Source organism: Atta colombica, unplaced genomic scaffold, assembly GCF_001594045.1.
Source record: "Atta colombica isolate Treedump-2 unplaced genomic scaffold, Acol1.0 scaffold14, whole genome shotgun sequence".
In the NCBI taxonomy this organism is placed as follows: Eukaryota; Metazoa; Arthropoda; class Insecta; order Hymenoptera; family Formicidae; genus Atta; species Atta colombica.
In genome coordinates this window covers 690,278-703,993 of record NW_017259228.1, presented here as the reverse complement: position 1 = coordinate 703,993, position 13,716 = coordinate 690,278, and the positions used below count along the sequence as shown (strand labels likewise).

At 28.9% G+C, this 13,716-nt stretch overlaps 3 protein-coding genes across 3 annotated transcripts in view; all 3 read right to left on the bottom strand.

The window, feature by feature from the left end:
* The window catches only part of LOC108684732 (CAD protein), a 29,611-nt gene extending 26,748 nt beyond the window's left edge, over positions 1 to 2,863 (bottom strand). Inside the window, exons 1-2 of the mRNA XM_018189194.1 lie at positions 2,743 to 2,863; positions 256 to 394 (exon numbers count right to left, since the gene is read on the bottom strand). Coding sequence (XP_018044683.1) covers positions 256 to 394; positions 2,743 to 2,863 — 260 coding nt within the window. The remainder of the gene's footprint in view (positions 1 to 255; positions 395 to 2,742) is intronic.
* A 2,775-nt stretch (positions 2,864 to 5,638) lies between these two features.
* Positions 5,639 to 8,592, bottom strand: LOC108684744 (pyridoxine/pyridoxamine 5'-phosphate oxidase-like). The gene is made up of 6 exons (XM_018189207.1): positions 8,489 to 8,592; positions 7,310 to 7,449; positions 7,149 to 7,248; positions 6,394 to 6,468; positions 5,963 to 6,153; positions 5,639 to 5,771 (listed from the first exon to the last, which is right to left on the bottom strand). Exons 1-6 carry the CDS (start codon positions 8,489 to 8,491, stop codon positions 5,639 to 5,641), a joined length of 642 nt encoding a protein of 213 aa, XP_018044696.1. The 5' UTR covers positions 8,492 to 8,592.
* A 422-nt stretch (positions 8,593 to 9,014) lies between these two features.
* The window catches only part of LOC108684759 (atrial natriuretic peptide-converting enzyme), a 23,494-nt gene continuing 18,792 nt past the window's right edge, over positions 9,015 to 13,716 (bottom strand). The window contains exons 6-13 of the mRNA XM_018189230.1: positions 13,454 to 13,686; positions 12,994 to 13,200; positions 12,643 to 12,856; positions 12,237 to 12,382; positions 11,088 to 11,259; positions 10,358 to 10,602; positions 9,650 to 9,768; positions 9,015 to 9,464 (exon numbers count right to left, since the gene is read on the bottom strand). Coding sequence (XP_018044719.1) covers positions 9,291 to 9,464; positions 9,650 to 9,768; positions 10,358 to 10,602; positions 11,088 to 11,259; positions 12,237 to 12,382; positions 12,643 to 12,856; positions 12,994 to 13,200; positions 13,454 to 13,686 — 1,510 coding nt within the window. The 3' untranslated portion in view covers positions 9,015 to 9,290. The remainder of the gene's footprint in view (positions 9,465 to 9,649; positions 9,769 to 10,357; positions 10,603 to 11,087; positions 11,260 to 12,236; positions 12,383 to 12,642; positions 12,857 to 12,993; positions 13,201 to 13,453; positions 13,687 to 13,716) is intronic.

The window sequence follows — 13,716 nt, the reverse complement described above, 5'->3', positions numbered from 1 at the left end:
AAAGTGAATATATTTTACTTATTATCTTATTATATATTTAATATTTATTATTTTATATCACATTATTAAATTTTGTATGAAATTTGTTACTGTATTTATTTTTTTAAAACTTTACTTAAAATATATTATAGTGCGTTACACGCGGGAAAAACGCACGCTGATTTGCTCAATTGACATGCAATACGCAAAGATTAATGTTGTCATTGAGTAAAGTCGTTAATAGGCGCTGAGTTAAATCTGATTGCGATCACTTACTGTGGTATGCCGTATTCATCTTTTTCGTCGCCGAAGATGCCATAATTTCCTATGAGTGGATATGTAAGCACTAAAATCTGAGCGTGATAAGAAGGATCCGTGAGTGATTCCGGATAACCAATCATACCAGTCTGGAAGACTGTAAAAGAATAATAATCTTTATATATTCGCATATGCATTATTTCGCATTTCTCACAGTATATTTGTGATGAAATACAAATACAAAAAATATTGCTCGATTAATTAAAGATTTTTATATCATAATAGTGTATGAAGTGAGATCATTGTATAATTCAAACAAAATAGCTTAATTTAAAATTGATATTGTAGCTCAAGTAGCAAATTATTTGTCATTTTTAACATCAAAATATTTACTATTAGCATCTTATTAATTAAGATTGAATTGTTAATTCTCGCGCGAACAATTTATTATATCGCAGATTTTGAATTTTCAACCAGTTTTTACAATTGTAATTTATGACGGTTACTATATTATATATACGTAAAATAATAATAAATTATCAAATGTTAGTAAAACAGTCGAATAATAATTCTTATATTTAAAATCTGTATTATTTTTCTGGAATTAACGATTTAATAAAAGTATTGGACTATTGGCAGCAGATTAACATGTCAGCAAGAGATCAATCTTTGCTCGATCTTCCAATTAAAATTTATTCTTATATAAAGCATGTTAATTTTCTATATCTTCGTAAAGTAGTAACATATGTATAAGTTTGAAAATTTTCCGCGTAATATAATCCGACATGAAGACTTATAAATGAGAATTTATTGTACATGTGTGTGTGTGTATGAATGTGTATAAACTTCACATCAGCAAGTTTACATTAATTTGAAAGATTACTTTGGTATTTCTTTACACGACATATGATCTTAAATCACGTATCCATTAAAGTAAATCAAATTAACAATGTACTAATATCAATAATAATCTATATTAAAATTGTAAAATATATTAAGTTTATTTTAAAAAAACACTCCTTTTTTTCTTTTATCCGCTTCTATTTTATTTACAATTTATATTTCAATAAATACATTTATAAAATTTTAAATAAAGTATTCTAAGTATCTTGTAATTTAAAACCAGCAAGATTTGACCGACAGCGTCTATCTTACCATCCACAAGTTGCATTTGCAATGTAATCATTTAGACAGCTTATCACCGGTTGGGAGTAACACAAATACAAACCAGTAATAATGCTTCAAATAAAGTTTCAAATAGAGTTTCAAATAAATAAAAAAAATAATGTTTAAAATTGTAACAATTGTCTCTCTCTCTCTCTCTCTCTCTCTCTCTCTCTCTCTCTCTCTCTCACTCATTTGCAGAGTTAATTTTCAAAAAAATTTAAATAATTGTGCATGTCAGTATTCTTACTCAATATTATAATTGTTTTATTCAACATCTTTTCAACATCTTTTGTTAAGCACATAAAAATTATACTTTAATATATGTGTAATTTATGTGTAATATATGTGTAATTTGTCAATAGATATGCATTTACTTAAAACATGATTTTTAATGCTTAAAGAATATGATTTTTTATCATTAAAACAATAAGCTTATAAACAATTTATATATTAATTGTTTAATTACTTTTCTCGAAAAAATTATCAAAATTTTAATTTTAGTTTCAAACTTTTAAACTTTTTAAAAGTGTAATAAAACAGAAGTAAAATAAAATTGACATAACATTTTTTTTGTTAAGGAAAGGAAGGATTTTTAGTTAAAAAAAAAAATATTTTAATAAGAAAAAAAATTAAATTAAAAAGGAAAGTCATTTCATATTAATGTCCTGCTCAATCATAGCGAATCAATATTACGTTTTAAAAGTCAATATCTAGTAGAAGATATGCTCTTTCTTTTAAAAATATCTTATACTATAAATGAATATATTTTTATCATATCTATAGATCTTTATATGCTGATAAGAAATAATTTAGCAATCTTCTACGCACAAGTAATTACTTAATTGACAAACGTTGTATCAATTCAGAAGCTATACTACTCGAGACATAATTTTTGCGCATATTTAACATTAAGCAATGACGTTGCATTGTAAATATATCTCCGAATTACATAAAAGTATACTATGTTTTTTTCTTATTACGTGCAGTCTATACAAAATAACAATAATATCACTCGCAATATGTAAAAAAAATATTGACATCTGTATGATGTAGTAAATCATAGTGTATCCCGTTTTATAATATTTTTATGCAAAGGGTGATATTTCATTTGTGCGTTTTTGTCGCACGACAAATTTTTCAAGTCTGTTGATTGGCTATGGGATAAAAACCCAAGGATCTCTCTGTTCTGAACACATTTATTGTACAAAAATACACAAATGAAATAGCACCCTAATGCTTTCCGATTAGAGGAAGTTGGTCCGAGAAACAAGATGCACGTGTCCTCATACGGCTCCGATTCGTAATAGTACACGTGTTCACATTTATACATGGACTTACCAATTTCACCATCGACGGATACGTCGGCACCGAAGCGTTTTCCCAAGAAAATACTACCATCTTCCAAAAGAAGATAACTATCGTTTATGTCATTAGACCCGGTAGACGCGTTGCTAGACATTTTGAATTTTTCCACGCACGTGTTGCTGACACACTGCGTGGATGTGAGCCGGTAGCACGCTTTTAGACCATCGAGAGTTAGGTCTTCTCCTACAAAGCGACATGTACGCTGTTAATGTATTAGTAAATGTGTATTGTACGACCAATTGGCGAGCAACGTTCCCGCTTTGTTGCGTGGAAGCTGCCAGGCAGGTCAAGTGGTGAGGATTGCTGCTATATCATTGGAGGCTTGAATGGTTGAGTATCGAACGTTTTATATACCGTTATATTGGCGGGAAGATTTCAAATCGATCTAAAATTCTTGCTACTTCCAATTCTAATTTATAATTTTAGCATAAAAGTTTGTAAACAATTACGGAAAGTAATTAATTTGTTTAATGTAATGAAATAATCTTTATGCACAATCGCAAAATATTAAGCAATTAGAAATGTATTATATTAAATATATCAATTAAAAATTGAAAAAGGTTCCAAAGATTAAATCAATAAAGAAATATAATGCCAATGAGAGCCGACACGTGTAATAAAATATAATATATATGTCAATCACCAATTATAGATATTTCGATCACAAGATTCGGCCCTCTTCAGCATGCCAATAACATTTTTCGAAGTCAATTTAAATCGTTGTGTAAAGATAGAACAAATACAGTTAATGAATCATCATTAAGCTGTTGTCTAAATTTAGAACTTTATAGTTGTTTGTTATATTTGACTGAATATCCAAACAAGAATTTCATCATTTAGCTAAAATTATGTTAATAATTGAAATTTTTTGCAATGCTATTCATAGTCAATGTATTAAAATTAATTATTTTATCAATTAGAAAAACCTTACTTTGTACTCAGTGATGATCCGTTATAAATTCGATGTAATTATAACCACATCTTGAGAGCGTGTGAGAGGCTGTTCCGTATTCGCATTGTTTATAAATATAAATGTTAAAAGGAATAAATACCAACATAAAATTGACGATATAAAATTATAATTTATCAGAAAAACCGACTAAATAAATTACCAACATAAATCAAATAATCACTAAATTAGAAATCAACGATACAAATTTTATAGCTTATAAAACAAGGAAATATCATTTTTTATTCTTAATTAAGTTATTGTATAACGGGTTCAACATTTCCGTGTCATTTTGTAAATTTAGTCTATTTTTTTGCGTTTTTATATTGCTTTCAAAATTTTATTAAATTCTTGTTCTTCATCACAAATCTTAATATCTTAATATAATTTCAATCAAAATCGTGATTGTGCTCCATTATATTCTGTGATTATTGAATGTTGCATGTTCCTCTTTATGTGATTTCGATGTTCATTAATTCTTGTTTTTAAAAATCGTTTTGTTTGGCCTACATAGGATGCATCACAATTTTTACAATTAATTTTATAAACAATTAATTTTATATTAGAATGTAATGGTGAAAATAATTTATCCTTAAAGTGCTCTTATAAAAGTATTAAGTTTATTAAGTCCTATATAAGCCAAACGTACCGTTCTATTATTTTTAAAAAATCTCTTAAATTTCTTCGCTATTGATGGTACATAGGGAATAGTAAAAAATGTAATTAAATTGTTAGCATTATTCTTTTGTTGTGTATTATTGTTGAGTTGTTCAAATTTATTGTGTAACCTTTTTTTAATGCTTTCAAAAATTAAGGCATAATCGTTATCAAGTAAGATATTGATAATGAAATGAAAGTTTTTCTCATGAAAAGTAAGATGCCATAATAATAATACTCTGTCTAATCTCATAATTGTCTCGGATCCCATTTTATCTCGGACACGAAAAGAAGTTTAGATATCTTTCAGAGAACGTTTGTCATACTAATCGTATATTAAATCGTATATTAACAGACGACAATGAAGTTTTTAAATTTGGACAACAGCTTAACGATGATTCATTAAATATATTCGTTCTATCTTTACACAACGATATAAATTGACTCCGAAAAATGTTATTGGTACACTGAAGAGGATCAAATCTTGTGATTGAAACGTCTATAATTGGTGATTGACATATATGATACAGATATTATATTTCATTACACACGTGTCGCCTCTCATTGGCATTATATTTCTTTATTGATTAAGTATATGTGTATGTAGAAATACACATTTTGCTGAGAAAGAAACAATCATGTAACACAACTAAATATATTAATTTAAAAAAATATCATTATTAATATTCAATATAATTGTATTTATATAATAATAATAATAATAATAATAAATATAAAAAAAAATAATAATAAATGCGCGAGCGTGGCATAGCAGACAGCGTACAGATTTGCGATATCAAAGATCTCAGGTTCGATCTCCGGTAGAACCGAAAAATTTTCGTATATAGACTCGTATAACTCCTCTCGGTAGGCAATAACTACCGAGAGCATCTTTGCCAAGAGCATTTTTCTAATAAAAATCGTTGTTCTGAATCGACGTTAAAAAGTATATCCCATATGACTGTGTACAACCAACATGCACACCACAGATAGCGAATGTATGAGAGAAGTCAATCATGTTCGGCTACGAGCAATAATACTAAGAAGGAGGATAAAAATAAAACTCTAAATTTTTCAATAAAAGTATTACTTGTAATTCAAAATAGTGAAGATTTAATCTGAAAATGATAAATATGATTATATATATAAAAATTATGTAATAATTTATATTTTATAAGTAAACAATTATTAGTCTAAATAATCTCTAATAAAAATAAAATAATTTGAGAGAAGAAATATAGTACATACACATATCATACAAAATTATGCTGCTATTCTTTGATATTCCCAATAATTTTTGTTTATCACATTTTTATTATAATGTATTCGATCGGCGATTAGTGTGTCTCGTGCGTAATAAAATTCCATCATTTCAGGTGCTAGTTTGTATGCTACGCTGGAAAAACACAAAAAAAAACACTATCTTAATTTTATTAGTAATAAATATTAGGTGTAGGAAAAAGTTCGTGGCGTTTTTCCCATTAGATGGCATTAAAAAACGCCACGAACTTTTTCCCACACCTAATATATTGCTTATAAACAGCCAGATTTTATATATTCGTTACAAATTATTCAGCTGAAACTTACACATGATCCGGCATTGTATGAACATTATCGTTTTGTAATATTTCATTATACTGGCGATTCAAATCGTCCCAGTCAGCCGGTTGGTTTTGATGACAAAGGTAAGTTCGAATTTTACAGTACAACGGCTCTCTCTCGTATATAAGTTGACAAGCCGGTCTTTCCAGTTTTTTCATCAATCCCTCTATTCTCACCTAAATCATTATTTCTCGAATTTTAAGCACTTTCTATTCTAACAACAAACCTAACAACGTTAGATGTATTTCTTACATACATTGTCACAAATATTTTCATTTTATATTTTCACTTATTAGAAAAAGTACAGAAATTATAAAATCTCTAAATATGGAACATATTAAAGATTGAGTAAATAAATTTGTATAAGTATATATTTAAAATTTAGTTCATGGATTACTCTAAAGCTAGGTACTTGCCTGTCGCGTGATATGCTGTTGTTTATCGTTCTTGTAATCCCACAAAAAGCACATAGCAGCATATAAATTACAATTCTATAAAAAATGAAAGTAAAACTAAAATCTTCATTACTCGAAAAACTTAAGCATTAATTAAAAATGCGAATTAAATTGCTTTAATATTATTGGATTATGTCGCTTTTCCGGCTTTCTTGATTAATTTGATTTTTTTTTTAAATTTATTTTTTAATATTTAAAAAAATTATTATTTTGAAATAACTTTTTTTATAAATTTCCACTAAAGTTTATTTGAAACGCTAAAGAAATAATTTGGAAAGGAAATCAAATTTTACTTTTTCTAATAAATATTTTAAGATTAATATTTATTATTATTAGAGGAGCACGAGCATGGTATGACAGACACATTGATCTATCATGCCAGAAATCCCGAATTCGATCCCGGTAGGAATCAAAATATTTACGCTTGTATTTCCTTTCAAAATTCCGCCATTCGGAACTGGCGAATTAAAATTATGAGTCTCATATGCTTGTGACAAGTAGAACAACAAGTCATGATAACGTCAAAATAATATTAAAATGAATCGGAAATTATTGAAAAATGACTTTTAATGATCATTTTAGAGTTATTTTGACATCATTTTGATATCATAATGATTTGTTCTGCTTAGGTAAATAATTAACGTGCACATGAAAGAGATAAACACAGCTCAGAGGCCTAACATAAGAAGAAGAAAAAGAAGAAGATTAATATTTACCATGTCTTTGACTTTTTGGCTGCGTGCGTCTGTCATAATGACAAAACCGTTATCATCGAATTCTCGTAAAATCAGATTTCTCGAACTGACTTTCAAATTTCTGAGACATAGAAAAAGTTTACATTTTTTTATTAGATAGAGTACATTTCTAGGCTACTTACAGTGAAGAGACAGTTGCTAGACAACAGGTGTTTACCAATCCAAATTGGAATTTTATCGCTTCATCGCGCCACATTCTAAAAAGATCGACGGGATTGTCAACAGGATTGATTCGTGCGAGACCCACAATGTCAGTCATTTCCTTTGTAAAATATGTGTGAATTAGTTCAACAAAGCGTTGCAAACGATGAAAAATATTCTTACATTTCTGTTGAAAGATATTCATTTTTTAATAAATTTATTTATTTTTAACTAGATAGGCAATTATCTATTTTAAATAAATAAGCAATTATCTCATTTTAAATGCATAAGCAGTTTAAATAAGCAGTTAGATAAGCAATTATCTTACTTCAAATAGGTAATAAGCAATTTGCTTGATTACATAATGACAAGATTACAAAATGTACTGATTTCTACACATGACTCTGAAAGACAATTTTAATAATGAAATAATTTTGCATAAATGTTTACATAATTTTTATAAATAAGGCTATTCTAAATAACATTTACAAGGAAAGAATGATTTTGCTAATGTATCTAAAATTTAGATGGAAGCAGATATGAAAATAATTTTATTAGACCATCAAAATAGTTACATGGTGTTCAAACTGTGCAATTGCTAGACTATCAAACTTATTTACAGCACTATAATTAACCTTTAAATGATCAACATAATTATTTTGATGATCCAACAAAATTGTTTTTAAATTTGTGTATGTAGTTAAATTTTTAGACATTTTAGCAAAATCGTGTTTTTTGTGTGTTTTATATATTGGGTCGTCCGGAAAGTTCGTGTCGATTTTGAAAGAAAATTGAAACACAGAAGATTTAAATTTTTAATTTCATTTATTAAATTTAATTCTTTTGCGGCACAAACTTTCCGGATCCAATATATATATATATATATATATATACATAAAATTAATACACAATTTATAAATATTTAAATTAAGGATTTAATTTGATTTTGTAATCTCAATAATTAATTGATATTGTTATATCATGTATATTTGTGTAAGACCCTTGAACTAAATAATAACGAATACCTGTTACTCAATGCTTGATAGTATTCAATTTTATATGTGACTTGTACGTTATTTTTCTCTTGCAGCAAAGAAGCAGCGATATCTTCCTTGAATTTTATTTATTTAATTATTTAATTAATTATTTAAAATATTTACCATCGAAGAGACGAATAGATCCTGTGTCACGTTTCTAGTAAATGTGCAATAGTCGCTTCGACAACCACACTACTACTATATTTCTTATCGATTTCCGTCTTTTGCTGTTATCTCCCACCTACTGTTCGTATGCTTCTGCGCAAAGTACACTTCAGTGAAAGTGCCAACACGTTATATGTATCCGATCGTCATCATAAAATTAAATTCTGTGTTAATATACATCAACTGAAAAACTTTTTCACCTTTTCATAGCATCAAGAGGAAAAAAATGTTATTTCAAACATAACAAATTACTATTTTAAGAAACTTTAATAAGTAAACGATCTTACAAAGTAGATGGATAAACATTGAAATAATGATATAAACCTAGAAGATAACATACGAAGCAACTATGTATATGCATGATAGAATAAATGTAAAGAGAAAAATAAGTTAAAAAATTATGCCACGGTAACAGGTTTTTTTTATATCCTAGACATAAAGAAGATATTAAATATTTACAAGAGTGCGATTGCACTTTTCGCTGATTATTAACAGGACACATCGAACTTAATTATGTATTGATAACAGCAACATATATTTGTGTAAGGCGGACGTGATTAAGTCGTTATATCGGCGCATAGTAACAATTGTAATCGCTTGTAACATAATTCAGAAATTTCTATCACAATTTCGATATCAGTCCCTTATTTTAATACAATGGTCATTTCTTTCCATTTTTAGGATCCGTCATGTGTGCGTCGAGCATGCGTCTTGTTCGCAGTGTAACATTTATCAAATATTTAACTCGCAAATAAATTTCTTAACCAATGGTAGCTTTGATCCAATCGATATGAGACGAAATTTTATCATATAATCGAGGTCTTTCGATGCCGTCCTTCGAACAAGCTATCCTCCAACTACCGATGCCTGTCAGTATCCATTTTCGATCCTCTGCTTGAAGACACAGCATTGAACTGCCGGCGACTTCTTCTTCCTGTTGAAATTAAAATGATAAATGTTACTTCGTTTGATTAATCAATTCCGTTTATTGCTTAGAATTTATTTATTGAGATATAATGAAATAAACTTGATCTAAATATAAAAGAATAAAAGCAACAGAAAGTGGTTTAATAGAATAAAAGGCAATAAAAGGCTTATGGTGAAATGTTTTTAGCTTACATTACAATCATCCGTGGAATATGCTTGCTCGGTGCAGACACTGTTCACTGAAGGGATGCTGATATTCTCGCATTTCTCCATTGCACTATGTTTGAGTTGTACTCTTTGCAATACATCGCCTATTAGGAAAGAAAGGAAAAGAGAAATATTATATATATATTTTTTTTTCAAGCCTCTTTATAGTTTATTTTTTAATTACTAAAACTAAAAAAATAGGATTATACATATTACATATATGTAGTAAAAAGAAATCCATTATTTTTTCATTCAATTTCATGCAAAAATAATGGATTTCTTTTTACTATACCTAATATTTGATGTAAGCATTGTATATATAGAATACTTACATCAATACAAATATGTAGAAGAGAAAAGATGAAAGAAGAGAGAGAGAGAGAATATAAATTATGTTCTTTTATCTAATATAGTGTTTTAATCAAATTGTTAATATATACATATATATTGTTAATATAGATATATATTAATGTATTTCTCTTTAATATAAATATTTTATTAATAGAAAATATATACTTTAAGTACAGTAATGTAATATTAAGTAAACTTTTTTTAATAATTAAAATTATTCTTTAATATTCAATAGCGTTTTAAAATAAAAAAATATTCCAATTTTAAAAAATAGACTTTCTAAATTTTGAAAGGCAATTATGAATCATTTGTGTACATACGATGCAATGATTGTGTACATACGATTTCTCGCCCAGCCAAGAGTGTTGCATTGCGATGTGTTACTCGGTGGATCCTCGCTGGAGGGCAGACAAACCGGTCTTACGAAGTCCGAAAAGGTCGTCACCGGTCTATCCAATTTTACCAGAACGGTCGTGCCCTCCACCGGTGATTTGATCATACCGACAATTCTGCGTTCTTGTTCCCAGGGTGATGTGCTTGAAAGTCGTACCACACCGAGTCGAGCCGACCATTCCGCTTTCGGTTGACTATAAAAAGTGAACACCATTGAAATTAAGAACAGCATTTATGTGTAATGTAATACATTAAAAATGATAACTACATTTTTTACTTCATAATTTTACAATTACAATATTAATTATAATATTAGATATATATGATTCTATACAGCATATATAATTTCTAAAAACATTCGTAGAAATTTAAAAAATGTACGAAGAAATGTACGAAATATTCACAGAACGTTCATAAAAATTCTATAAATGTTAAGTGCTTAATGTAGAATTAAGCACATAACATTTATAGAATTTTCTTCAATAAAAGAATTTTCTGAATACATTATATATACTCGAAAAAGTTCGATTATATTAATTGGAATTCTGGTTAAACATCAAATGGTTGAATTAATTATAATTCTAATTGAGATAACCAAAGTTCTGATTGATATGATCAGAGTCTACTGATTTGTTATTCAATCTGAAATTTTTCTCAATGTGCTTTTTATAAAACTTACCCCTGGAAACAGTATGCAGTTGTAAGTAACCAATTATCTGCTACGAGAGTAGCATCGCAAACATGAACTCCCTCCTTGAAGAGTGCAACATGCCAAGGCCAGTCGCCAGGTTCTGCCATCTTATTGAGACCATTAGTACCACCGTTAATACGTAGAGGTTGTATTCCGCATTCTGATTTTCAAAAATCGAAATCAAAACATAAATATAAATGAGCAAGATTAAAATATAAACAGAAATATATAATAATCAGGATATAAGATGAGCGCATATCAAAAATGATAATAAAAGTAATAATTTCAATTTTAAATTATAATAATAATTATTAACAATAAATTAGAAAAAGTTTAGAATAATATGCATAATTGTGCCAAAGCGCTCATCAAAAAGTTTATTATAGTTGCTTTCCATTTACATAAAAACTCAGATAATTTTCATTTGTAACGTCATATTATAACTCAGTTAAATGCACCTGCTTTTTTATTTTGACATGTGAGATTCATCTCAATTTTTACTTATAATTTACAAAAGCTTTACTTATAATCTGCACTTGAAACAGTGTGCTTCATTGAGTCTTGTTAAAATAATAAATAACTGTAAGATTAAGATTAATGAGAGTCAGCGCGGAAATGGACATAAATGCGAATGGAAATGCGCATATTAATTCATATAAAATAATTCATAATAATAAATGATGTACAGTTTTATTACAAATTCTTAAATGTTTCCACTTTCTTTGGAGTCATTTTCAGCAAAGTTACACGTATTCACGCTCAATATTGGTTAAACGATCCATAATGAATCATTCTCAGGTGCCTAAAACTGTAGCGGATTCTCAAACAGACGTCAATCATGTCATAAAACTTTGGCAAATATAAATTCATTAAATAATAAATTAATCATACTGCGAGCTTAATTAATTTACAACAGACGATTCGAAGTCTTAAATAGTTTATGAGTCTTGTTAGTTTACATTAAAAGTGAAATTATAAACCTATGTCGTTATGCGATCATTTTGTCTCTAAAGTAAGCAAGTAGTAATGTCATTATCTGAGTATAAAATACTTACATAATTTTTAGACTCGGTATCACTTTGTATGAAAATAGAAAGCAACTTATGTAACGAATAAGTAGAGGATTCTACTTCGTACCGAGATCAGAACAGCGGACGTATAGAACTTCTTTGCTTGGGCAAGGAGCCCGGACAAAAGTAATTTCCGGTGCTGAAGGATCTTCCATATACACGTATGGGACATCCTCTTCGTCATCAATCCTTACTTCAACGGAAGCGACACCACTATATTGAAGAGTTGCAAAAAACAATTCATAAATTATGAAATTCTTTTGTAATCGTGCAAAATGTAATTATATATTAGATTAGTCAAAAAGTAACTTTATTTTTTTAACTTAAAATTATATATATATATATATACACAATATCTTCATTAAAAATGAAAATTCTTTTAAAACCTTTTTTTAATTTAAACTGCTACTCTTCTACTGTTAATTTTCATTTTATATTACAAAAAGAATACATTTATACGAAGAGATACTTGCGTGTATGTAAGTAAGGTGCACAATGAGGTTGCTGCTGTTTGGAGAACATTATCCATTTCCGTTTCTGGTAAAGTAGCGTTCAAATTCGCGGTACAAAGTTTACCAATAATACCTTTCTCATTGAATACAACGTAGCCCTCTTTATTGTATTTTGCCATGTGCGGTGTGCTCCAGGATTGTGATCTTAATTCGTGGACACTCGATGCTAAGAATACTGCAAAATATAAAAATAAAGAACATTTATTTTGATTTAGTCAACCTCACTTCTTTATTAAAAATTAATTAATACTTTTATTGAACACTTTTAAGCGCAATCCTTCATTTATCTGTATTACTTATCATGTTACTTACAACAGTCTTTCTCGTCGCTGCCGTTTGGACAGTCCGCCTCACCATCGCATCGCTTCGTATGTGGAACACAGGTTCTTCCTACTCCGCAATGCATGTAACCATCCCGGCAGTAGGCGCAGTTCTTTTCATCAGAAAGATCCGGGCAATCAATCACGCCGTCGCAAATCCTCGAAGATAAAGCTTTCGACTGAAGTGCTTGCACGCATCCTACATTGATATTCGTATTAATTAATTAGCTTATTTTCTAAATTCTTTGAAATGAAATCTCACTATAAAGAGTAAAAATCGAGACAGTCTTGAAAAAGAGTATTTTCAATTTTCAATCTTTAAGAGTAAGATTTTCACTCTTCAGAATGAGATTTATTCTAAAAATTTTAGAGAATATCAAATATTGTACTTTTCTTGTAACTTGATTAAAGAGAGATTATATTAGATGTTACTTTGTTTTAATTAATCGTACCTGGCTTTGGCCTGCAACTGCTAGGACCGATATACTCCGGAAAGTTGGAGCAATCCAAAGCGCGTTTTATCTTCTCAGGAAGACGACTGCCGCACCCATTCCAGAACTCCCTGCAGAAGCTCCTGCAAGGCAGTTCCAGCAGATCCTCCGGTTGACTCGTTCGACATGCAGGCTGCAACACTTGGCAAACGAAGTCGTAGGCTAACGGATAACATTCCGCGTCCACCAGTTCCCTAATTACAATTATATACGTATATGTATAT

Coding starts and splice junctions, on each gene's coding strand:
- LOC108684744 (XM_018189207.1), bottom strand. Junction 7,249..7,309: donor CTAGCAACTGTCTCTTCACT/GTAAGTAGCCTA, acceptor TCTATGTCTCAG/AAATTTGAAAGTCAGTTCGA. Junction 5,772..5,962: donor CATACAATGCCGGATCATGT/GTAAGTTTCAGC, acceptor GTGTTTTTCCAG/CGTAGCATACAAACTAGCAC.